This window comes from Chaetodon trifascialis, chromosome 13 (assembly GCF_039877785.1).
Source record: "Chaetodon trifascialis isolate fChaTrf1 chromosome 13, fChaTrf1.hap1, whole genome shotgun sequence".
Lineage (NCBI taxonomy): Eukaryota > Metazoa > Chordata > Actinopteri > Chaetodontiformes > Chaetodontidae > Chaetodon > Chaetodon trifascialis.
Window position 1 is genome coordinate 23330104 of NC_092068.1, and position 27486 is coordinate 23357589.

A 27486-nucleotide genomic window follows, 5' to 3' on the forward strand; every position below is an offset into this window, starting at 1 on the left:
ATTTTCTTTGTCAAACAGATAAAAAGATAGAAGGCTTCATCCAGAGTTGTCATAAAGGACAGCTACAACAGCACATGTGCACTACCATAAAGTGTTTCAGTGCAATGATACAGAGAGCTATAAACTCTGGTGGTTATAAAGGAAATGTGTTGCAGTGGATGGGAAAAATACCATGGTAGTGATTTCCCAAAGGAGGTAGAATAAATGGCGGCGTTGCTGGAGAAATATATTTATTTTAGGGTGAGAAACACTGAAGTGGAGTCTGAGGCAGGACCGTCACCTCCAGCTGAGCTCAATCCAGAATGAAACTTTAATTCCCAGGATGAGCTTTCCTGTCTGAGTCCGGATTAGACATCTCACCTGGAAGGTTTTACTCACAGCTGAGTTCAATCCGAATGAAGTCTTTGATGCCCAAGTTTTCCAGGAAGACCCCGGACGACGAGGCGGTTTTAAACAGGAAGGAGATGTCTGCGCTCAGCTCGCCGTGAAACGTGGGAAAGTGGAGGTAAGACGTCTCCTTGTCAAAGAATGCGGCGTTCCACACATTTTCTGCAAATCAATGGAAATCTGTTAATTCACATGACAACTGCAGAGTGGAGGAACGAGTGGAAACATCAGCTTTCAGTCCGAAAACATGTCCAAGGTGACATATAGGGCTCTGGGCTGGACTTACTGTCTCCATGGCAACGGAGATGCCCCACCACGTAGGCGCTTTCTGATCCAGGCCTCTGGACGTCACCCAGCACCAGAGACCTGACAGGCAGGGTCTCTTTATGGGTCAGCAGGCCCGAATCGTTGGCCCTGGAAGAAGGGAAAGGCCGATGCAGAAGAAGAAGAAGAGATGTGGATGCCTGATGGGAAATGTAGTCAACTGCAGCGATAACTAACAACACAAGCAAAGAGGTCAAGGTTTTGTTTTTTAGCAGCATCGAACACACCCCCTGGCTACCCAGTGACAGAAAGCCAAGCCTCTAGCTCTTCCATGCTCCACCTCATCAGCTCAGCTTTCTCTGGAAATACAGCATCCATCAACACTGACTGGACAAATGTGGTAAAATTTCCCTTTAAGAGGGGAGAAAGATAAACTTCAAGCACCATCAACATGAGACAGATAAGAAGGAGAAGACAGAGCATAAGAAGTCATTTGTTTATCACTGCTGTCAGCTGCGGGAGATGAAATAAACAGGAATAAAATGTCCACCAGCAATAAAACGTCAAAAACAAAGAGAGGAGAGGTCAATCATGACGAACGACCACACTGTTCTTATTTCTTTAACGCAGCCTAATTCACCATCTTGATGCCTTGATGATGTGCGTAAATGTACCATTCAGGGCGGTCAGCGTCACAGTTGCAGTGGTGTCTGGGGTCCACGCAGTTCTCCTGCAGGCCGCAGGCACACTGCTGGCTGCCCGGTGGAGCCCCGCCCCAGTAAGTCTGCACCTGTCCTCCACCTGGACCCCCCACCCACCAGCTGAGAGGGGGGCCGTCTGCAACACACAGACACACTCATTTTTCTCACTTGTCAGGGCACTTCATTGGCTTACAGCGGAGGCTTTCCCTAAATTCAGCCTAATCTCAACCTCAACACGAATCAAAGGCTAAAATTTTTCTCACACTTTCTCATTACAAAAAACACTTACACACCAGTTTATTAGATGCACCTACTTTAGTGAAGTGTACCTAATAAACTGATGCAGTCTGGTGCTGCATCCCTGCCATTAACGCTCCCTTCTTGGCGGTTATGACGTTCAGCTTTTGTTCAGTGAGTCGCTGATTCAACTTTATGGGCATTTTGGAGGCTCCAGTTTGTGCTGCTGTTGAACTGTGTGTTTCTATTATTTTTGTCACCCCGTTTCTATCAGCGAGGACAGGTGAAACCGCAGAAGCACCTCATGCAACACACTTCAACAGCTCCACGTGCTTTTCGGCCACATTAGCTTCAGCCAGGTGTGCCTAATAAACTGCCGCCTGAGTGTAAATAACCATTAATCATAATTAACTTAAAGGGTCACTTCATATAGCTTTTGTACTGCAATCCAATAAAGTTGCAGGACTTCCACTTCAGGTCAAGCTCTGAAAACACTGGATGCTGCATTCCCTATAATGCAACTCAATAGTTAACTGTTTGCACAACTTTATTTATAGTGGCTTCATTAACAGACTCCACAGCAGCAGCTGCCTTCACTGTGCTTGTCCCTGCCAGTACCTGCTCACCCGACGTCCTTTCTAAAAGTTTCAAACGATATCTACGTGGTGCCACAGAATATCAGCGAGCTTCACCCGGTGTGTTCAGGAGGCGTGACTTCCTGCAGTGGTAGGTCAGCTCCTGTTCGCAGTGCTCTGATTGGCTAATGATGGCCGCCAGCTGCTCCTCCTCGGACGCGTACTCGAAGTGAGCCGAGTGCTGATTCCTTCCCATCGCCGGCCGCACTCTGGTCAGCTCTGTGTTATTGTGCTGGATCACCATCCACGTTTTGTCCTCTGGCGGAGAAAAATACACAACATGTATTTTTTATTTTTCATTTTGTGTTTGTATGAGAAGTTCTTCACTCTGCAGGACTGACAGACAGAAGGAGAGGCGGGATGAAAGAGGGAGAGAGAGGGAGTGGACACAAGGGTGCCTGCAAGGTGTGTTTTGATGTGTGTGTGTTTTGATGTGTGTGTCAGCTACCTGTCATGTTGCAGTATATTAGCTGTGGTCTGACAGGCCCGCTGCCATCAACATCAATGTAATAATGCCCAGACGTGTTGCCTTTGTGTTTGTATGCCTCACAGGACTGCTCGTATATTGCTGAGGAGAGTGAAGACACACACTATCATCATCACCATCACACAACAACAACAACAACAACAACATCGCAGGATGTTTACGCCGTCTTTTCTCTGCTTGGTTGCTGACCGCTTTGGAGCTTCAGTGTTTTGTTCACAGCGGAGACGGAAAAGCTTCCTCCAACAACAGGCCCACACGTAGACTCCTCGCCACAATTATCATGCAAAGTGCAGGACAGTGTGCAAAATATTAAAGGTATTCTGCTATCAAACCATTTTACACTGCTTTTCTAAACTTTACGCTGGCAAACTGTAATTAAAGTATTCACTAAGCAGCTATGTAGGAAAGATATAAACCAGCTCATGGTGATGACAAGGAAGTCCAGAATAATCTCTCTCCCAGTTTGTCAAATACTGATGTTACCCTCAGAAACAGATCACACAGATGCAGAAAGTTCCTTTTAGCGTGTGCATAAGAGGCACCAGTAAGTCAATTAACTCCAGTACAAACTTTAATATTTGACGTTCAGAGTGAGTGAGTGTGTGAGTGATGTGGTATAAAGAGAAAAAAGTCAGCGAAGGGAGGAGGTCAGGGTGGATAAACCTACCCAAACTGCAAACATTTCACAATGTTAAACACGTTAGAAAGGTTTTCTGGCAGTGTCATACAAACACAAGCTTAACTTTGTGCACTTACGCTTCTGTGTGAGATGCTGAGAACAAGCATTGGTATTTGACGACCTGGGAATGAGGCCAGGTCTCAAAGTCACAGCTACAGACGAGTTTGGCACATTACACGCCATCTTTATACTTTTGTGTTTGTGGTTATTAAGTAAATAAGATATTACGTGGTAATTAGAAGTGCTGTTCGGTTGGTTTTGCTACCTTTATACAGAGCCTGACTGGCCCCATTTCCAATCTTTACCCTAATCTAAACTTATTAATAAATGAAAAAATGTGACAGTGGAATCAATCTCCTCATCTCACACTCAGAAAGAAAGTGAATCCTCACCCCTGACCGCTGACTGACAGGGGCCTTTTCACAGATGATCGCCAAAGGACTTTCTTTACATCTTTATAACAAAGTAATAACACTATATTTGAGCACTTTTGCGAAGTAAAATCCTTGATGTTTTTCTGAATAATAGTGCACATACATTCATATAAAACAGTCATATTTTTCTTAAAAGTATGGTGATGAGGCAAAGAACTGACATGTTCCTGTCATGGATCAACTTTGGCTAAAAATTGGAGTCTCTCTTACAGGAGAGCCATGTTATTTATCGCTCTTTTTAAACCTTTCCAGCTCCCTTTGTTCCCGCTCCTCCTCTGACCCCCTCCAGCTTCCCAAACGATGACGATTGCTGCGAACAGGTTTGATCTCAGCCTGACCTCCTGCCACAACGGCGTCTGCAGGGACCTCCAATCGAAAGCAGCAGGTTGTCTCATTACAGGAAGCGTGTCCACGAGTGCAAACCTGTGCATGTACACACACAGAGCCCATACTGTGTGCGTGACCTTTGCGCAACAATAACCTACGTACAGCTGTGACAGGTGGCGCCGCTGTAGCCGGTGGTGGAGCAATTACAGTGGAAGGTGCTCCATGATTGACTGCAGCTGCCTCCGTGTTCACAGTGACTCAGAGAACACCTACGAGACAGAAAAAGCACGTTTAGACCCAATTCTCCCCTTCGCCCTTCCCTGTGTTGTACAGGCAGCTATACCTGAAGGTGCTTGTACTTAAGTATTTCAGTTTTCTCCAACTTCGTGCTTCTACTCCACGAGTTCACTGAGAAATATTGCACTTTTTACTCCACTATATTTACTTCATAACTTCAGTTACTTGCTACAATGGCTCTTTCACACATTTTTCATTTAATCTGCAGTATTTTTAATTGTTGCTTTTATCTTCTAAAGGAATTTGTTAATAATAATGAAATGATAAAGCTGCACCAGTCTTATCTTTAAGCTGCGAAAGGATAAGAAAGACAAGAGGAGTGAATCAGAGATGCTCCTCCTTTTGTTCTTCCCTCCCTCCACAGGAACAGTCATGGTGCATTAAAGGTGCACAGAGTTTCCAAGCATGAATATGTGTAGCTACATGTGTGTGAGGCAGCGTGAAGTGTGTGTATCCCTCCACCAATGACGGCTGAGGCTTCCTGTCATCTGCTGCAGCTGACTGGAACAAATCTCTGAATACGATGCTCACACACTCAGGGGAATATTACTTTTGTCCTCAGTGGACGTGACTTTAGAGGAGCTGCTTTCCTGTTGATCAGCAGCGTGTTTGTGGGAACTGCTGATTTCACTGATTGGAAAATAATCCCGGTGTTATTATTTTCTCCTACAGCTCCATGTGAGTTTCATCATGGGCTGCGGCCTCTGAAATACACACAGTGAAACGCATTTGTGCACATTCTGCTGCTGTTAAATGCTTTCCCTCCCAGTGTCAGCCCAGTGTCAGGAGTGAGCTGGTGCAGCAAGCAAGCAAAAGAAGGAAGAGAGGGAGGAAAAAAGGAGTGGGACATGGGAAACAGTGAGAGGAATCACGGCGATACTGTAAAGAGAGGGAGAAATCCAGGAAGGGGAATTAAGGTTGAGACACGGACCAGAGGAGGGGAAGGAGGGAGGGAGCTACAAAGGGGATTGAAGGCTGGGATGAATGGAGCTCAGCGGCGACTGCGTAAACATATTTGGAGGGGAAATGAGGTCAGCAAAATGTGACTGCAGAAAAAGAGAAAGAGAGACGGAGAGCAGCATGTATTTTTAATCTTTTAGTCAGTTGGAAATTCACTGTTAGGAAAAGCCTTACTCAGCAGGTTTGTCAGAGGGTTAACGTTTGCTTTTTAGCACCAATTTCTTTCCTTTTCTGTAGAAGTTAGTTGGGATGGAGACAGATGCAGGACTTTGCATAGACTCCACGTCTTTGTGCTTTTAATATATGCTTTCTAAACTAAGCCAGTCCATTGTTGCCCCACATTTCTGCAAATATGCATGTCTTGCAAAACACGTCTTTTTCCTGAGTCCACTGATAAATTCAGTGTGCATATGACCAGCCGAGTGGCGCTCAATGCAGGAAAGGACAGTGTAGGTTGGAGGGTTGGAGAAGTGCAAATCAATCCTTCAAGATGACCTTTTATTGACACAAAAGCTGCTCAGGGGATAATGTGTTCGTCATATATCGGTGGGCAGTAATGGGTTGGAAAGAGGTCTAATGTTATTGCTCTCACATAACACAACATTAAACTGACACAGCGGAGCTTCATTTGACATTTTGTGTAATACAGAGAGAGGAAAGAGACATATCGGTATTTAATGATATGGAAAATGATATGGAAACGTCCAAACTAACTAGCAAGATATCGGGATTTTTATGGAGTGTGTTTAACTTGTAACACTCATCCAACTGCTTCTTATTGTTCTGTACATCTAAACCGTAAGAGTCAATCACAAACATACGCACACAGTCGAGCGTTAAGAACAGCATTATAATGCAGAGCTGATTCATCTGCTCAGACGTGTTTAATCTTCTGCAGATTCTCATGAAATCTGTGCTTCACTCACGGCCGGGTAATAATACTTTAAAACTGTTTTGCTCCATGGAGCATTGGAGTCCAGAACATATAAAACAATCAGTGTCAGAGGTGGTAATAACGATCATGATCATCTGGCAGCAGCTATTTAAAAAGCAGGAGCAGAAAGCAGATCGGACAAATAAAAGATGTTTTTTTCTATCGTGCCAAAACTGAAAAAAATATCCCAGAATTCTTTCAAACTCAATCACCCAGAGAGACACAGAGCCGAGCATCTCTAAATGTGTGTGTATGCATATGTGTCTAGATATTAACAGATAGATAAATAGAGCTTGGGTGAATATTATCAAAAGAATGTTGCTTGTAGGTCTGACCTGTCGATGATGCCACACATGTCGATCTGCAGGTGACTGTAGTTTCCCATCAGCCTCTGCTGCACCATGATCAAGTCCACCGGTTGGCCGTCCACAGTCAGCAGACGCATGCAGCCCTGGAACGCCTTGAAGGGGTTCATGCACTCCTGGCTGCTCCCTTCAGCGGGGCAACCTGCACAGTCAGCCAACCAAACATGAAGCCCCCCGAACCTGTCTGAATAATGCCTGTTTATGCTCTGCTTATCTCTCTTACCACCGAAGAAAAGATGACTTCCTGTTGTAACAAGAAACGAGGGGCTGGCGTGAGCAGAGGTTCCTTCATCTCCGTCCACGGCGACGATCAGATGTCCCCGTCTGCAGATCAGCTCCACAGAGTGCCACTGACCGTCATTCAGAGCCGAACCTGAGGACGCTCACGTGCACACAGATACAGTTTACTGTACGCCAAGACGCTGGCTTGCTTTCAGCTTCATGAGGGGTAAGATCAGAATTTCAGTCGTTCAATTATTGATCCTCTGTGTTTGCCTCATCTTGTGGGAAAGTCATGGGTCGAACTCAGCGAGCGAGGATTAAGTACGGGGCTCAAACACTCGGCTATGTCTTTCTGATCTTCAGGCTTATTGGCACTAACATTTTCGTAGTTATATATCGTGCCAAGTGTTCAGCTTCCTGCAAAAAGCCACTGATGCCCCAGTGCCCCCATAGCTCAGTTAGTAGGGTGTGCACCCTATGTATTGAGGCTGTCAGTCCTCTACAGTGGGAGGAGGTTACAGGTTCGACTCCCACCTACGGCTCATTTGCTGTGGCTCATTTGCTGCGTGTCGTCCCCTCTCTCTCTGCCCCCCTTTCCTATCACACTATCATAAAGGCCTGAAGAGATTGAACTGCGCACAAATGTAGAAAATGAAGGTTTAAGTGGAAGTCTGGGGTCAGACTGACCTGCACTGAGCTCCAGCGGCGCTCTGCCAGACTTGTGGATCTGTAGGTGGAGCCTGGCTTTGCTTAGGTACAGCCTGACTGCACCGCCGTGTTTCAGGAGTCCAAAGGTCAGCAGCAGCCCCGCCTTGTTCCACGTCCGAAACTGAAGCCCCACCGATGTGCCCGCCAATGACGGCTCTGTCACCCCCGGCAACCAGAGGAAACTCTGGGGGCTTGTGAACGTCACAGCGACAAAAACGGGTTCAGCACAAGAAAAGGTCACATTACCCTGAGATAGGAGGAGAAGAGGAGCGGGGAAAAGATACGGAGAGAGAGGAATTATTACAGCAAAAGAGGGAAAACATGATAAGGCATGAATATGAATGCATTTCCAAGGCTGCGTGGCGGCGAGATCTCAACAGCAAGTCTCCTTAAAGAGCATGAGCTTATTACCATAATGATAATAGCCAGGCTTAGCCAAACTGAAGGCACCAATGTCACCCAACAGCTTTCTAAGGTCAGAGAGGAAGTGTGGGGGAGCAGCAGGGGTGAGAGACAGAAAAAGAGAGGGGGAGAGAGGGAGAAATGAAAGTGTGATTAAAGGACTGGGAGCTGCTGTTGTCTCTGTGTGCAGGCTCATGGTTTTGAGACGTAATTGCAGTAATTCTAATGCCAGAGCGCCAACAGTGATGCGTTTCGTCCCAGGTTCCCGGCTGGGTTTCTATTTTCAGTGGAGTATGCAACACACGGCCACTGGATCAAATCTCAGAGCTCTTTGTGGGTTAGTTAAGGCGATATACAGTAACGCAGACTCCAGAGGAGAACGCTGGAGAGATTCAGCCGAGCACACACACACGCACACACACACACACACACACACACACACACACACACACACACACACACACACACACACACACAGGCAGATACACACAAACATGCCGTCTCATTTACAATGAAAGGGATGCAAGCGAGGGGGTATTTGCCTCACTCCTTAAAATTTTAATAAGTGCACTTTAAGATGCGTTTTTCAGAGACAAAGATTCAGAAATGGTTCATAAAGGGGTCATTCTGCACAAGGCGTACTTTAGATTTTATACTTTGAATTCAGCAAAGCTTGACTTTTACTCCTAACAGAATATTTCTACACTGCATTACTTTACGCAGGTAAAAGGTCCGGGTACTTCATCTACCACTCTTCATGGCTGTAGTTCAGGTGCTAAATATCCCAAACCATTCTTCACATTAGAAGCATCTCATTTATTATTTATGTCACTTTACACGCCCTAGAATACATCTCAGATTGGGATGCTGTGTAAAAAGTAATCTCATTAATCCAATCGTGTGTTCACAGAGTGGTGAACATCGCTCCATCCTCGCTCGTGAATGACTGAGCCTTTCCAGGATGCCCCTTTCATACCCAATCATGACCTCACCTGTTACCTGTTGAACCTGTTTACTTGTGGAATGTTCCAAACAGGTGTTTTTGGAGCAATGACAGTCTGTCTACAGTACGCACATGGTAACAGACACACACACACTCTTCATCAACACTTTGTGAGCCAGGTTACCTTCACAGTGACCCGCTGGTCCTTCTGTTTAGTGAGGTCCACCAGATTCACACCGTTGTAAAGAAGGTTTTCCAAACAGCCGTGGAAATTTCTGTGCGACCCGACTGACCTCCGCGAGCCGAGGTCCTGCTCCGCTCCCACACTCATCTGTCCAAAGAAAAACATGAGTGTACCACAAATACATCTAAAAAACAGAAATGTGAGCAGGTGTGACTGTTACCACCGACACAAACGCACCTGGTCATGGTCCCAGTGGGTGAATCTCGGTGGGATCTGCACCCACAGCGTGCTTTTATCCACGGTGAGGTTAAGGTGAGTGTTGTGATACTCCACTGCAACGTGGTGCCAGTGCTGGTCGTCCAGCAGGCTGCCCACAGACACCGCATGCTGGGTGTCGGGAGAAGAGCTCCTGCCTGGAGGAGGAAGGCAAAGAGAGATGAAGATGTGGCGATGGTGGATAAAGGAGAAGATGAGCAATATCTGAAGAGAGTTGAGATATTTAATTTGTCTTTTAAATAAAAGGAAATAAGCTTGAGTGGATGCTTGAAAACTGATATTGATGGCAAATATTTACAGCTGCTGAACTGTCTTCCCTCTGGCTGCCAGCTCGTCTCTTTTGTTAATTCTCAATGTTTTATTCAAGGAGGGAATCCTGCTTTGATATCTTTGTATTTTCAACAGCACAGTAGGAAAAGCAGCCTGTGCGTGCACCATATCCCAGTTTACTCCTCATGAACTGGGAGTCACACTTTTCTGTTGGGGATCACAACTCAGGACCAGAACCTGATCGACACCTACAACTGAGAAAGAACCAGAAAAGCTAGCTGATTACACATAATTGACAAGAAAGGGAGCAGCGAAAGAGGTAGAGATGCATGAATAAATGACAAAGGAAATGCTGCTGGTTCTGCCAACACTTCTGGGAGTGCCGAGTTTCAACTGAGAGGAGCTGAGCTAAATGCAAAAGGTCATTTAATATGAATTAGATATTACTTGAAAGGAGGCAACGTTGTCTGTGTGGGAAAAGAAGCAGAAGAAGAGTAAAGAAGACAGAGGCCGAGACAGACAAATGTGTTCGGTCGTCAATCGTCATTGATCTGCCGGGCAGATACCTGGCAAAGCTGAGGCGAGAGGGAGTGAAGAAGACAGACAGAGGTAGAGGAGGAAAGAGCGAAGTGTACTTAATCACCAATAGACAGATAATAGCACGTCAACGAGAGAGTGAAACAGGCTTCACTGCAGCCCTGTCACCAAGAATGCATGCTTTCATATTACTAAGTTGCAGCAGCAAATGCGTTTGCTTTGCCACAAAATGCTGATGAAAAGGTACAACTGTATTTAATATTTGTTTTTCTACATTATCAGCTCCTGCAATTCAATATCTGCTCATAGTAAATCTGTTTATCTGAAGGTGGTGGAGATGTGCCAAGAAAGGCAGGGAAGAGGACGGTAGCCAGAAAACAATCCCCTCTTCTGATTTCTTAGTTTGTACACTTTTCCTTTCCTCGCCTCCTCTCCTCGCATCTTGAGGAGAGAGGAGATGAGGCAACATGCATTTAACAAAATGAGACAGCCTGGCTTCAGAGCCGTCATTGTAAAGCTGTGTAAATTAAATATGACCTGTGGTACAGCTTCGTCATCTGGCTGTTGTGTTTTTTCATGGTCTGCTGCTGTTTTTCATGAGCTCTGTCAGATTAACATATCAGTGTTCATGACAACTTAGATATTTAGTTTTAATTGAATTACAACAAGGCTTCATGTGACAGAACGTACAGATATATAAGATACAAATATGGTATATGGTTTTATATTCCAGCTGTGTGTCGCACCTCTTTTATACATCACAGGTGCTGAAATGAACAAGTTTACACCTGTGCATCCTCGCTCAGAGCTTCTCTGGCAAGACTCCCCTCTCCTCATTTGCGTTTCAGGAAATGAGACCTCCTTCAAGATGACACTCTGCAAACGATCTGCAGGTTGCAGGCAGGACGACGGAGGAGAGAGGAGTCTCCAAATATGGAAATGAGAAGAGCCCAGGTTCCAAAATGCGATGCATTCAATGTGTTTTAGTGAGTAACACTGAATGTAAACATAACCTTTGTTTGTCTAGCTGAAAACAGCACAGCGCACCTTCAAAGAAGTTATAAAAATGAGGTTATAATAAGGTGCAGGATAATTCTACATGAGCTTTACCAGCTTAGGTAATGTTTGGTAAGTCAATCCTTCATGTATGCAGAAAAGTTCTCCAGTGTGAGAATCACTGGGGTGACCTTAATGTTCAGTGAGTATCCTCGGGATTCATGCAGCCCCTTCAAGGGATTTTCACAGGGAACTCTGTGAACTTCTCCTGTTTTTATGACCTGAGAAGTGGCTAAAAGTTCCTCAAAGCTGTTTTTACTTTTCGCCGTGTAGCTCTCTGTTAGATCATTCCAGACAGCTCCCCAAGGCAATATCAGCTAATCATCAGCTGTCTGCTTCTGCATTACGGCTCTTCACTCCGACTCCAAATCTAATTTTGTTGGAAGACACTGACAGGTCTTATCAGATGACAGCCTGCTGTAATTGTTTCAGCATTTTCATTTTATTCCGTTCGGCTTAAATGATTGAGACTGTGCACACACTCAGTCAACACAGGCGTAATGTGAACCGGCTCACAACAAGAGCTCCAGGAGAAATGTTCAGAAATCCTGTTTCAAGACTTTTCAAGAAGCCTGGAGAAAAAAGAAATAAGGAGGAAAAGTAGACTTCATCAATATCCTGCTGTTTGATGTATAGAAAATATGAGTTTAAACTTTCTATTATTGTACGTGGGCTGTCTAATTGTCAAAAAAAAAAAAAAGCCTCTGTGCTGCAGGAATCAAGCAGAGGTTGTTGTTCTTGTTTCTTTCTTTTCATTTTTCCCTTTTCTTTTCTACAGTTTCTTTTCTTCAGTCTACAAAATCAATCAACACACAAGACTTTAAAACGTCACCAACAGTCAGCAATCTCCGAACTCATCCAGTGTTTGAAGGAGTCACGTTGGACTTGACACTGACTGGGCGTCTAAATTTGAGCCTCGTCGTTTATGCATCTAATCAGCTTGTCATTGTGAGTCAAACGCGCCCTCTGGAATCAGCTGTGGGCTGTAAGACCACATGTCTCTCTGACATGAGCACGTTGCTCCTCGGATGAAGGGCTAAGCGGTTTATTTACAACCCTGAACGCGACTGAGACACCTTCCTTTAAATCACTGTGGATAGAGAACAACATGGTAAGTCAATACAGCAGCATCGAGCACGACACACAGCCCACCGTTCACTGAGACAGCGGATCTGACAGACCGAATCCAGGATGAGTCATCGTCTGTTTGTGTACGAGCCAGATTTCAGATACGTGTGAAACACGAGGACAGAATGTAATCAATGCAACTGTGTTCACTGGCAAAAGTTTTCTGAAGTGTTCACGTCTTAATCTCCTTTATCCAGTCATGTGTTCACAAAGTGGTGAACCTCGCTCCATCCTCGCATGTGAACCACTGAGCCTTTCCAGGATGCCCCTTTCATACCCAATCATGATACTCTCACCTGTTACCACTGAGCCTGTTTACCTGTGGAATGATCCAAACTTTCCCAGTCTTTAGCTGCTCATGTCCCAACTTGTTTGAAACATATTGCTGCATCAGAGTCCGGGTAAAAAAAAAGCTCTCATCACTCAAGATTCTCTATTTTGTGCTGAGAATAAATCAAAGAACCCAATAAAATAAAGTGGAGCCAGACCCGACCTGCGCTTTTGACACATATCTGGTGCTGACAGTCCCATCAGCCTGTTATTGCATGATGGAGGCTCCAACAGCAACTGAACCTCCATCCCGAGCAGTTTTAATGCAACCACAAATCAATCTTCTCCATTTCAACAGCTTCTATCTGAAACTCTGAGCTCCGCAGGCAGCTGCTCTTCACCCCTTTGGGAAGAATTTGAGAGTCTTCCTTCAGGTCATAAGTGAACCACATGAATGAACTCAAGCGATCTTTCACATTTAGACTGCAGCCATGATCTGACACAAAATGCTCTCTCTGTCAGTTCCTCTTGTATTCATACATGCACACAAACAGCGTGCCATCTGTTTGCCTTCGTGCAAACAAATTTCCCATTTGGGAGCAAATTAATGTTTAATCTTGAAATGTAGCTTAAATAACAAACTGCAGCGCAAGGATTTAATTTGCGTATCATTGTACATTATTTATATCTGGCAAGCTCCTTCTTATTTTATGGGGAAAAGAAAAACACTCAGCTAAATCCCGTCTTCCTTTCTGAAAGCTTCTTTCTTTAACAAACAAAAGCGCAGCCAGAAGGCACAAGATCAGGGAAACCTCGCATATTTACTTTCGCAAAACATCCCAGTGGCAGGAAAAACAGAAAAGAAGCTGAGCTTAATTATGATCCAGTGAGCTACAGAACTATAAACATTTTGATGAATGTATAGCAGTGAGGAAATGGGATGCTTTTGGAGAGAGCGCATGAATTTTAATAAGTCAGTGTATTTATTCAAACAGTTTGGACGGCTCCAGGCAAACAGAGTGGAACTAAGTGTCTTCTGCTAAGTGCTGCTGAAGGCTGCTTAAGGTACACTGGGGAACAAAACGCGCATAATGTGGTGTTACAGCGGGGCGCAGACCACTGCACAATAATGAGAATTTAATGCAGGTAAAGGTGCAAATGAGTTAATTGGTTGTTTTCAAAGTTAAAGTTTGTTAATTGTTTAAGGAGCACACAGTGGCCTTTAATTAGATCGGCTGATGTTACATCTTAAAGTGCCATGGAGCAAGGACTTGAACCAAACTGCTTCTGGGATGCAACACCGTGGAGACATGTAGAGCTGTGAGTGTTTGTAAAATCCATGTGAAATCCATTTCATTTTAAGAATTCCACATTTCAGGATGTTCGAGAAGCCAGTCAGAGAGGCGTGAAAACATGCATTTGTCAGCATATTTAATGAATTAGCATTGGAATTTCATGGGTTGGTGTTTTCATAGCAGGCCACTTCACGTGTCACATTTTAAGCTTTCCATGGGTCATTTAACGCTGTGCATGTTTTATTGGTTTTGGACATGCAGGAGAGGACATCATAGTCACATGACCTTCATCATCATGGCTACAATAACAAACATGTAGTTAATGTATGTGATGGAAGGTGAAGGCGTTAAGTAAGTTTATTTTGAGACAGAAGTTCAAATAAATCGTTGATTCTTGGTTTCACACGGGACACAAACACAGCTCTCATTGGTGAAAGTCTTGTGTTTGACCCATCCATCCACCCACCTCTTCCATACTTTCTCACTCTTTATTCTACGTCGTCTGACTTTTTTTTAATATAATATTTGTGCCTAAAATGACACGTAAACTGGCACACTGAAAGTAAAAAATGCACCTCAGACTCTGGCATGTTCTTCATACACCATCTGGTGTGAGACCAGGCTGGATTTAAAACTTAATCATAGTTGACACTTTCATGGTTAGCCGCCATGTACACCTGATATATAACACCATCTGTATCCAGAAATGTTATCCAGATAAGGAAAAACGCATGTGAACACAAGGTGTAAATGCAAATTGTGTTTGGTTCTTAAGTTGGCGTAAACACAGTCTGTATGACATGCTGCCATCAGTAGGTTACACAACATGAAGATAGGGAGAAGCCTGAAAGAGACAGGCCTCTATTTACTGATTATCTGTTTATTGTGAGGCATAAAAGTGCCAAAAGTTGTGCTATTGAGCAGAGCTGCATGAAAAACGAAAGCAATATGATGAGAAATAAAGGATATACAGTGAAATAAGTGTGTGTGCATTACGTTGGACTCATCTGTGTAGCTGATCTGCTGTTAATAAGGCATTTAAATTATCGAGCCACAGACAAGGTACTGCGATACAAAGGAAGGAACAACTTAATGTATTACACTTGCCGAATTTACAACAAGGGACAAATAATTAGGAATTTTTCATAGACAGTGTTTTACAAAGTTTACAAAGTTTCTCCTGACTCATCAACTCACAAACCTTCATGATTTCTTAAGGGACTCTGGGGATGATTTCCTGCTCTCACATGACTTTTTTTGGTTTTGCTTTTGCTTTGGAGTACAGAGATCTGATGTCAGTGAGGACAACAAGAACGCATTAAAAATACCAGGTGTAAATACAAATGCCAGATAAGATCATTTATACATAATTGATTATTCATTTATACAGATAATGTTTTAATACCAGGTGTCAGTGGGGTCAGAGAGTTTGATGCAAAACAGCCGCTAACAATTCACCATTTCGCATGTGCGCTGGCGACTTTAAAATCCTAAAACCCATCAGTGTGCAAGGCACAAGTTCAGCAGCAACAAAGTCTGCCTCTGACAAAGCCTCATTTCTGTGCAACGGCAAAGAAGAAAGAGATACACAATTAACCTTGTTGTCACTCTTCCAAGATAGCAGCATGTCGTCCATAACCATGAGAAATCAAAGGAGCACAACCTTTGCACATCTATGGATGGACCGGCACGTAGGATAAGACCGGTCGACACAGGAGAACAAAAGACTCCTGCACAATATCCTTTACACTTGCAATCAGAGAAATGTATTCATAGCAATGTTTTGGGAGACAACCTTTATTAGGTTAAAGGTCTTTTTTTTTTTTTTTGCCTTGTCCTGACTGATCTCCTTTGTGCTGAATCTTCCAAATGAAGCCAAAAGAATATGTTCCCCATCACACCCTCCAATCCAACCACCAACACCAAGCACGGCAAGCAGAGAGCGGAGTGACGATTATAACTTTTCCCTCACAGCCACATAATGAGCAGACGCCAAGCTAGACGCCAGCCATCATATGCTACTGCTACACACCTCACACAGCAAGGAGAACATACTGTTTAATGAATTCAGATGCATAAATCCAATCCACCAACTGCACCAGCAGGCTAAGACCTTTAATTATGCATACTACAATCACAAAAGTAATATAGTGGTCTGCAAGGAGGACAATCTCTCATGATGTTGCTCAGCAGACGACTTCAGAATAGAAGTCATGAGCGTAGAAGCAGCATTAACTACAGGACATGTAGAGCTCAGCAGTTCAGATGCAACTGAAATGAAGAATAGTAAAGCAAGGAGACGCATAAATCCAGTGCTGGTGAATGGAAGTGTTTCTCTAATGCTTGAAGGGAAAGTATTTCAAAGCTACGCGAATAAACAGCATGAAGGAATACCCATGCTGAACCACAACCACTAGAGGAAGGGCTCAGCCACCAGCAATTCAGTATTTCACCACCAAAAAGCTTGAGAACTCAAGAGATACCTTTCTTTTAGTATGACGAACGGGTCAAGCTCCAAAAACACTTGCACTACCTTGGATATTGTCTTTCATTCAACCCTCCTAAATGCATAATCCAAGGAAGACGGCATCCCGAAGGTCATTTCTTCAGACTTTGGAAAGCTCTCTCCACAGCTAAGGATGACATTATGCACCTATTTGCACTGCAGATGATAAGATCAGATCATAACGTCGTGTGCGCAGGTGTTTGAGAGCTGTACCTTTTCTTAGCAGCAGGAGAAGCTTCCCTTTGTCTAACTCCAGGGTGAGGCTGTGCTCGCTCCATCCCTCTGCGTGAAGCAGTATCCCAGAGTTCCTCAGGGCTTTAAAGTTCAGAGAGATGCTCTCCCTGCTCATCTGCCTCAGCCTGGGACTCAACCTGTAGAGAAGGCTGCTGCGGCCGTCGAAGCTCACCACGTCGGAGTCTGAAAACACATCAAAACCAAGCATTAAACCCACGTATGTCCAAAAATGCAATTAGAACCAAACGTGGCCAAAATGCCTAAAATTTAGTCTTTCTATCTAGTCTAGCACTTTTTTCTGCATCTTCAACTAATGATGAACAAAACAAATAAACAATTCTGGTTCCACTCTGACTAAATATCAATGAATAAAAGCCTCTCATGCCTTCACTGATCATCCTTAATATGGGCCTGTCTTTCTATTATGTGTAAAAGAAGCACCAGAAAGCATTAATCATATATTTTGATTTTATTTGGTGGGACTGCCCTGAACTTTCATGCTTATGTATCCATGAACACATTCTTAAAAAAAAAACAAAATCTAATATAATGAATGTCACAAATATTTTTTTGGGAGCATCATTTGTATTATTATTTCCACTCCATGACAAAACATTGAAGGCCATGAACCAAATGCAGGTTTTCCCATAAGACAGCTGGCTGAGTGAGTGATCAAGCATAAAAAAAATGTAGAGGAGCTAATGTTGTCGCTGTCATGTGAGTATGAGGAGCAGATTATAGACAATGGAGCATCTGTCATGTCACTCTAAAGGAAATGATACGCTAACGTTGCCTGTCATGGTGCTGAGTGTCGCTGTGCTGCGAAGCTCACGCCTACAGTGCTGCTATCGAAGCATCAAATTAAAAATGTCAGCCGAGATGCATTTGAGCCTTTGCTGCTGACAATGATGCTGGAAACACAACAAAGCCAAAACGTTCATTATTCAAAAGCCTCAAAGTGTTTTTTTCTCATCCTTTTTAACCTTTTTCTAATTAAAACCTATCTAATCAAACCGAACCACCAGACAAGCACGCACTCTCGATACGCTTGTTACTCGTCAGAGGGTGATTCATTTTTGAACCAGGTTCACAAAAAACATCTTATTTTCATCAGTTTCATGCGCTGATGTTGTTTTAGTCCCACATGTTTTGATATTGCAACGTAATTTATAAAAGTCAAAACTCATTTTTTCTAATTTTTCATTGCCTGCCTGGTTTGGTTTTTTATCTAACTATGGATTTGCATGACAAGTCTGTGGAAATACTGTTTGAGGCCGAGGGAGAACTGATTAACTTTTCACACTGGCTTGACTTCTTACAGACAAATTACTTCTGCCTGCATTCATGTAACATAATGAAACTTCTCTGCCGAACTGCAGACAAAGAAACACGTCATGACTGCAGCTCTCCTTCCTCCTCTGCCCTCACTCCTCTTCTTCCCATGCTGTTTCTGTGTCTTTCTGCCCATGACTCACCTGTCCAGGTAGGCTCCTGACGTTTGCCACATTTGGCTCATTCCTAACCAGCACTGATGTGCTGCCTGTGCTCCTCATCTCCAATCAGCCTTGTGTGTGTATTTTGTACATATAAGGTGTCTTTCCATCCATATTTATTACAAATCTGCACATTAAAACCTGAAATTTAACATGATGGAAGTTTGAAATAATAAACAAATATTGGAAAAAGTTTTTGCAGTAAACAGCAGACGTAAAAAACAATGACATTCTGGTAGTTTTTGTAGGATCATGCTGCATGTCACCCTCTGCTCCTTTGTGTCAGCCACAGCAGCTGATCAAAAATGCCAAAGGACACGGGTGGATGAGAGAAGGCGAACTGAAATAAAACACTGTGAATGCCATCTTAGATAATGGAAATGCCATGACGTGACATGGTGCTTGACTAATTGTGCAATCCTGGTGGAGTCTAAACTACTTAAAACAGTGCAAAGTGTCATTTTTGCAGGATATAAACAAGAAGGCGTCAGTATTTGGTGCAGGAGTCCAGTTTTCTTTAGCGTATGTCTGTATGTGAGTAAAAAAAAACCCAGACTGACTGTAAGGACATCCGTAGGTCTCCAGTCTGAGTCCAATCCGACCATTGGGATTCCAGTCCAGGGGGATCAGGCGGACGTAGCGAGCGATCACTGAGTGCTGGAGCTTGTGCTGGACCACACTGTCTGCGTTACTGTTACCTGGAAAAGCCTGGAAAAACACACCAACAGCGGTGAGTTAGCCTGTTTTCTGGCTGTCCATCCATGCACCTGTCCACCTTTCGCTTTGTGTCACCACAGAGATAGCTGTGAAGTTTCTCCCTCTGGATCTTAACTGTAGTCAAGCCTACTGCTCTTTAAGTGAACATGTTCTTTCATCTTTGTATTGAAGCTGAAGGGCAATCCCCAAGGCCTCTGAGAGAAATGATACGTTTGATTTTCCTCTTAATGAAGGGAGTATTGTGGAGATAGGGCCACGTTCCTGGTGAATGGTTCCTCAATCAGGTAGAAAATTAGATTTGTGAAGCACTGGTTGTAGTTTTATATCTTTTAGATGCTTTGGTAAACACTCGGTTGGTGGAGAATAACATTTATTAACCTCTGCAGTGCTAACACACTCTTTCTGCAATGCTGTTTCCTTTAAGCTTTATGTTGGACTTGATCTTATTCTTTCTTTATAAACCATGTAGATTACTTTAGCCTTTTGTCTTTTCAGGTGCTTCTTTTCATGATGGCATAGACATAAAATAGTGTTGGGTGAGTAAACAGTATTTTGTTTGATCGTGCTCCAGCCTGAATCTTGATATCTTTGTGACTTGGTGTCTGTTCCTCCTTAATTATCTCTGCTTGTGAGTTTTGTCTTGATTTTCTTCTCTCTTGGCACCTTGCCATCTCAGTGTTTCACTTAAAACTGCGTTCCAGCCCTGAACACTTTATCCGTTTTTTAATTTATATGCAAATACTGTAAACTCAACCTACAATTAAACTGTAGGATTTCAGCACTTTGAAAGTAAAGGGGCTGCGGGATGATGTCCTTCTTCAAACGGAGGACACCTACACAGCTGATATGTCCTTGAACACGCCACTAAACCCATACAGTAGCTCCGGGCTGCTGGTCTCTGGCTGATCCTGACCTCTGACCTCCCCATGGAGGTGGGCAAGTAAAGAGCATTTCTGAACAGGATCAATCTCATGACTTTGACATTTCCACCAGATGTTTTGAGTGCAGACCTCCACAAATGACAAATGAGGTGAACAACACTTTATTTTATTCATTTTGTCATTCAACACGGGTTTGAGGGAAAGTCAGGGAGCAAAGCTGGGACAGAAAAGCTCTGATAAAACAGGATTTTAGAGTAAAAGAGGAACAATGTCAAAATTTGCCTGAGCCATTCACTACAGCACGGATTATGAGACAACAGCGTGCATCAGAAAAGCTAAATCTTCGCAAACTGATTGGTTGCAGTGTGGATTCATCAGGGATAAAAAAGAAAAATGGAATATACATTAAGGAATATGTTAATGGATTCAATTGTTATGTGTGGCAATAGCTCAAATTTATATCCCCTAAAGATTTATGTAAAATGTTAAGTATTTCTGTTTTACAGAAATATGAATGACATTAGATACCCATGACTAAACATTCAGAAATCAAAGCAACTCAGCACATAATTTTCACCTCAGGATGACGCTCATTTACACATCTGCCTTCACCCGTTCTATAGGGAAATCTATAATTTACCACCACTTTCTTAACCTCCATTAACACTGGTGGACGCCGTATCCCCTGATTAGGAGAGTATAGATTCCGAACACCATTTGCTCTTTCACACCTTTGCCGTGGATGTGAAGAGAGGAAGAGGAGGAGGAAATTAGAGAAAGAGAGAGCGTTACTCAGTCTCACAAACTCTGGCCTCTAAGCTTAAAAGAAAGGGAGGTCCTGCAGGAATTGTGACTGATGAAGCAGCTCAGCAGCCGACTCTGTTCCCCGAAAGCCATAATAAACTAGGCTGACTAATATGTGGAGCTTTAGAAGGACTTTTGAGACATGCCGTGGATTTATCCTGATTTATGCTGAGTGTGAAATCAACAAGCTTTTAAGCCGTGAGAAGCCCTCTTCTGGTCTGTCTCTCTGAAGGAGTCTTAGCCTGACATTAGCTTTACCCTCGCTGTGAGAGTCTTACCTCTCATCAGCTTTAAATTGAAGCTGTTTGCCACAGCATCGCTGTAAATGGGAGAATTTTCTGTCGATAGCAGGAGCTGCGAGGTAATGCTTGACTGCCTCTACCTGCTATATGAGTGTAATGTGGTTAACACAGCAAGTGAGAGAGCCCTGAGGTGAAGAAACACACAATCTCAAAAGGAAATGAGATGCTAATTCCACTAGATTTAGTACTTTTGAATAAACTGTAAGATTTTCCTTGAGATATAGCAGGCCAGGCATTCTGCACAGCGGCAGAGCTCATCTGCAGCTAAGTGAAAGATGGTCTTTCAGTTAGCACAGACAATATTCTCATAGTTAAGGGGTAGTTTGCCAATCTGGTAAACTCACCATTAATAAAGGGAAAGAGATTAATGATGTTGTTAATGAGCGGTGCACCATGGGAAAGGCGGTGTTCAGCTTTTCATGCTGCTTGTTCTCTGCAAAAGGAGTTGTGCTGTCTGCAGCATGATGCTTTTAATGGCGCTGTGTTAAAAGCTAATAATGCTAATTATTTGCAGAGCTGTATAATTGACTACACGTTCTAATAATGCTGCACAATACAATTATCCATCCATCCATCCATCCATCCATCCATTTTCTATGCCGCTTATCCCTTTCGGGGTCGCGGGGGGGCCGGAGCCTATCTCGGCTGTCAACGGGCGCCAGGGCACATACACACAAGCATTCACACTCACACCTAGGGGCAATTTAGAGTCACCAAGCAGCCTAATGAGCATGTTTTTTTGGTCTGTAGGAGGAATTTTCTGCAGATCTTCCCACGCATGCACGGGAAGAACATGCAAACTTCACACAGAAAGGCCCGACCCGGGAATCGAACCTGTGACCTTCTTGCGGTGAGGCATGGGCACCACCTGCTGTGCCACCGTGCAGCCAACAATACAATTATCCAATAGTATAATTTCAAATGGTTTCCTTAATATCAATTACATAAGCTATTTGTGTCATCCTTTAAAGGAACATCATTATTGTAATAGCGCCTTTTTCTTTTTTCATTTTGACCTGTCGCAGCGGGAAAACAGGTGTAAATAATTAAATGAATTTAGCCACTTCGGTTTCAGGGTATTGTGCATTGCTGTCACACTATCATTACTCACAATACAACAGAACCATTGTTAATGGTATTAATAACAATTAGTTAGCTGTGACATATCAAAATGCCTGCTGGGAAAAGGGCCTTTCGTCTCTGCTGGTTGTGTCTTGATGACTAATTACAGACACTTTCCTCCTAACACTGATAAATCAGTTCTACTGTTAATTGCATTACACATAGAGCTGTCTGTACAGTTTCAATACAATGCACTCACCCCTATACTGTCTTCCTGTCGATACTGTCTCCAGTTGTGTCCCGTGTCGCTGAACATCAGCAGGTAGGCCGTCAGCCAATCAGAGCTGCCATAGCGGCCTTGCGTGGCAACGGCAGTGATTTGTGTCCGCCCACCCAGGTCGACCTGCAGCCACTGATATCTGTCTGAACTCAGAGGAGACCAACCTCCAGCTCCTGGAGGGAGAGAGAAACTCCTCTGTATGATCCAAAAAATGTGACAGAAAAATCACATTTGGGTTCTTTTAAAAAGCAGAGTGAAAAACACTGATAGGAACATTAATTGCAGGACACTTTTCTCATGAAAGAGCGCTGAAAAATCAAAGGGGAATAAGATTAATTAAACACATCAACTAAGACTCGTGGAAAGATGTGCACTGCTGAATCCTTTAAATACTGTCACTGCACCAACAAGAACAAAACGTTTTCAAACAAATGCAAATGCATGAGTGTTCAGCTGTTTCTTAAAAGAAGCCCAAACTTATTTCATCAGACACAAACTTTTCCGTCTAAAAGCTCAAATGCTTTTCCCTGTGATGTTTCATTTGGAACAGTCAAAAGAGTTTAATCTGCAGTTTAAGGACTCTTCTGTGCATAATACAAGCTGCAGCTGAGGCGTTCATGGTCAACTCTGCGAGCCTTATACAATATTAAAGTGGCCGGTTCACAGCAGATGTTCATATATATTCTGAGTAACAGGGCAGAGGACCATGAGCTTTAGACACGTTAAATAATTAAAACGTCAAAAGGTGTGCGTGTGCTTGTGTGCACAAGTGAAAGTGCTGAGTCATACCAAACATTTGTCACTGTCAGAACATCATATGGACGGATTTTTCATGCGACTGGATTGCTTTAATGAGGACTTTCATGACACAGTGCCTTCCCATGACCTTCAGCATTCAGCCCTCCTCATTAAATCCATCCTTTTCCATTGGCTTTCCCAAACTTGAGCCATGACGCAGGACCATGAGTGGTGCTATGGAGTAAGAGTGGAGCAATCGACACGCTGAGTCGACTCTAGCCAGGACATTTTTGTTAACAGACCAAAGCTGACGTCAGACTCGAGCTCATTTAACTTCTCTCATTGTGCCATAAACTGTCTGCACAGAGCACATTGGGGATATTATATGGATTTTATTCATGTGCATCATATGTGACAGTTCAGTTGACCTGATTGTTGGTGCACTGGTCGTTACATGTAAGGCCTAAAACAATTTTACCTCTTAGTAGCATGTGTGTGTTTTTGTATCAGTGAGAGCTTAATGTGATAATGGTGCTGTTCTCAAGTGTGTCAGACTGGGCTCGAACACCATGGACCAGTGCCAGACCAGGGCTGGAGTTTTTGTCCCTGGCCAGGCTCTGCTATGGAGGAGTGCTTTTACAAGTTCATCCCCACTTTGTTTCATGTAGGATACACTTGTGCCACTCAAGGCAGTTAACAATGTAGGATTTGAATTATTAAAAAAAGGAAATGCATCTCAAGGACACAAAGTTATTTTGGTGAAAAACAGTGAATGTGGAAGTAAATTTGTTTGTTTACAAGAAAACTCCACCACAGGGAACCTCTAACAATCGCCGTTAAGGAGATTCAACAAGCCCTGCAGCTTCCTCTGAGCATCTTATCCCACTGATCAATGGTTTGCTCATCATTAGCTCCCCCCATTTGTTAACCATTTCCACTTGAATGCCAAACACTAGCATTTTCTCCCAGGAGCACCTCTGGATCTAATCCCCATGACCACCTTTGCCCTTCACCTCCAGCAACATTACAGATGCCATTATTCTCCCCTTTCGATGGTGGAGAGAGTGTTGGGCAAAGCTGGGAAAGCCAGAGGGAAACATAAACATAAATTAACCCTAAAACCAGGACTTAATCAAAAGAAATGCTCTTCATAACGATGTAAGAAGAGGAAAAAGTCCACCATGAAACCTCTATTGTTATACAGCAGTAAGTCACAACCAGCCATAATTCACACTGATATTAAACATGTGCTTTTAGTTTAACAAAAAAACAAAACAAAAAAGCTGTATTTCAAAAAAAATGACTACTGCTCACTTGTGGGTGACTTTGCAGACAAATCTCTCATTAATAATGACAACCACAGAGCGTATCAGTGTCTTCCTTTTGTCACTACAATTCCTTTGGCAGTGGCAGCCATAGATTGGAGAAAAGTATTGATGTCAGTAACAAAGCTCTTTCGAGTCGGGGCTCTGTGCCAGTTGAGCCACTTGGTTATCAGCAGAGTTTGGGCGAGGGCCTTCAGGAAAAAGGAGGAAAATCACTCCATGCTTGAATCTTCTCAAAGCTGCGAGAAGTTTCAAAACTTCTTCAGGATGCACATTAAAGGAATCAGACAGTGGAAAAACTTCATCGACCTTGCATTTCCGGAGATGTCTGGAAGTTTTTTGTCATTAGAGGCATCGCTTCTCCACCCAACTTGGATGTGCAACTGCAGCACTGCCAGAGATAAGTGTTTTGAAACCAGTATCAAGACTGCACCCAAGAATCTGTCTGCTCAGAATGAAGTGTCCTCTGAACAGTTAGGAACTGGCACTTTAAAAGTCTTCATGATGTGATCGATGATGTCTGGGCATCAGCCATTCCAGGAGAGGAGGCTGTAACACAGTGCTGGTCAAGCTGACAGCTCCAGCAACGGACAGCTAATAAAAAGTCCCTTTGGCTGCTTTTTGGACAGAGAGGAAGAGACGAGACTGAAAAAGACAGCCTGGCAGTAACACAGTATCAGCTATACAGGACGTCCAGCATGGACAATAAGTTAATATGCAGATATAAATCATTAAGGGAAAGTCTGTAGTTGATACAGAATTGCCAGATTTAAGATTTAAACTAGTATTTGGCCATTTATTTATATGTTTCAGGAGAAAACACAAGGAGAAAAAGTGTGAGTTCATTAATTGATTTGATCTATAATGGAGACATGAAGCCGAACTGGATCACCAGTCAGCCTTCATTTTCCAAACAGTGGCAGACAAGACTACATAGTGAAAACGAGGCGTGTAGGGGACCAATCTAAACGTCGATGGTGCCATTAGTCTGTAGCCAGTCAACATTTACCTCATAATGATACGTTAAAGCAAAGGAACTTGTCAATTGCCGGTTTGAATGACAGCCGACAGCGCTGGAGCAGAAGCAGCAATTTTGATCAATGGCAGTTCCTTTTTGTTTAAAGGCGCTGTGATTAAAGCTTTTTTTCACATTCTTCTGATGGTGCTAGGGTTTTGTGGGCCTCTGTGTTGCTTTCAGCCCATTCACTCAGTGAAATTCTAAAATCCTAAATAAAGGCTTTAATTTATGAGATACAAGTCATGCTGTAAAAATAGCCTTGATTAAATAAGGTTTTCATAATGGGAAAACATGCATCTTCTATTTCATGAGCTTTGAATGAGTAATCAGTGATTGATTGAGGATGCGGCTGACAACCAGTTGAGGAATTTGGGTAAAAAGTGCATTATCAAAATTACTCTTTCCTCAGTGAATGCGCAGGTTAACAGTTCAACAAGACTGTGTTTTGAGGAAGCAAAAATAGCTCAGTGCTTCTCTTCAGCTGAGCTGTGTGTTGCCTCTAAGACTCTCTGCTCATTTTGCTGGTAAATTAACTCAGAATGAGGCAGCTCCTCGGAGGATGACTATAGAGGATGAGGAGCGTTAGCAGCAGCTGGAGGAGACGGACCCGAGCAGGGGTTTGTAATTTAGCCAATGATTTCTACAGAGAACAGCTGGGAATCTGGAATTAAAGCAGTTTTCTTTTTTACATCTGAGGCGTGTGCTGTTGCTCTCAAAACTGAATGAGATTTATTGATCAGTCTAATTTAGTTCTTAATGCTAATTCGATTCAATCCTCAGGCTGGGAATTAATAAGGAAATGTAACCTGCGAGTTGTTATTGTTGGCAAAAAAAAATAAAAATCATTGACAGGGAAGAGCTAATGAGCCAAACTATCACCAACCCTGAACAGAATAAATTTGTATATTATTTATTTACGCACATTTGATATTTATAGCACATTGTGTGCATCTCGAAGCGATTGCATGTATATGAACAAAACAGTAATTATTACGTGGATACATTTACCAGCATCTTTATTTCCTTTGTTTGGTGTCAGATGAAAAATATCAAAGACATAACATGTGTTCACCTTTCAGTCTCCACCTTGTTCCATTACCTCTTCATTTAGCTACTTCTCTCTTTCTCCAGTGCAGATAAGTAACTTGTGTTTTGCCATTCGGATGCGTGTCATCGTCCTTTAGAAGCATCTGATTCTCCTTAAGGCAGATCAAACTCAGATCGGTAAACAGACAGAGCGGCCGACTGAAGTGAAGGAACACAGCGGGTGTGTTTGCTCGCAGCTTTTGCCATCAAACGCACCATGGAAACGGCCACCTGCGGGCTGTGCTTCCTGCAGTCTCCCAGGTGGTGAAAATCATTCAGGTCCTCTGTTGTGTCGGAGACAAAGATATCACAGTGCTTCCATCGGATTCTTGTTTCTGGGACGAATGTAAATCAGCCAACTCTGAGGTGTGTTTCCTCAAAGCCTCAGTATCAGCACATATGTTTTCTTATTCATCTTTCTTTTCAGTTACGTACGTAAACCTTTTGCAAAGCGTGTGATCCACTTATCTAAATCACATGCATATATATACCTAAAAACAGAGCAGAAAGGAGCCAATGGCTGCTCTACTCTTTGGCCTTATCTGTCTGTATGTTTGTCCATCATTCACCCCGGGGTCTCTGTCAGTTTGTGTGAATCCAGCTGAGACTTGTCCTTTGATGCTGTGTGCTGTGTGTCCTGCAGGGAGTTGAATCATGAGGTGAGCAGTGCTGCTGCAACACATCAGAACAGAAACAAAGGGGAGCCTCCTTTTACATTTTATTTTATCTGCACAACTGGTTAAAACACTGGAGGTAACAAAAAAAAAGAGAGAGAGAGTGAGAAGAAAAGAAGTCAAGAATGCAGCAATAAGTTATTGATGTTAAACTGATGAATTTTATATGTGAATACTGGGGAGCATAGCTGGGGGAGATGTGGAATCGTTGAAATCACACTGTGGTCTCGCTGACAAGTTACAGGCCTGGAACAGTAACAAGCAGTCTCTCAATGATCAGTCAAATATTATTATGTCATGCTAGTCCTTAATTGACCTCAATATAGAAATTTGCCTTCAGTTTAGTCTCATTAACAGTGTATGCAATT

The 27486-nt window shown here is 43.2% G+C and overlaps 1 protein-coding gene across 1 annotated transcript in view; it reads right to left on the reverse strand.

Moving 5' to 3' along the window:
* Positions 1-27486, reverse strand: part of LOC139341051 (contactin-associated protein-like 4) — a 58510-nt gene that overhangs the window by 13953 nt on the left and 17071 nt on the right. The window contains exons 3-16 of the mRNA XM_070977317.1: positions 22257-22450; positions 18792-18939; positions 16718-16921; positions 9404-9579; positions 9167-9313; positions 7617-7884; positions 6931-7080; positions 6678-6849; positions 4314-4420; positions 2673-2792; positions 2282-2482; positions 1326-1488; positions 674-801; positions 379-549 (exon numbers count right to left, since the gene is read on the reverse strand). Of these exons, the coding sequence (XP_070833418.1) occupies positions 379-549; positions 674-801; positions 1326-1488; positions 2282-2482; positions 2673-2792; positions 4314-4420; positions 6678-6849; positions 6931-7080; positions 7617-7884; positions 9167-9313; positions 9404-9579; positions 16718-16921; positions 18792-18939; positions 22257-22450 (2349 nt within the window). The remainder of the gene's footprint in view (positions 1-378; positions 550-673; positions 802-1325; positions 1489-2281; positions 2483-2672; positions 2793-4313; positions 4421-6677; positions 6850-6930; positions 7081-7616; positions 7885-9166; positions 9314-9403; positions 9580-16717; positions 16922-18791; positions 18940-22256; positions 22451-27486) is intronic.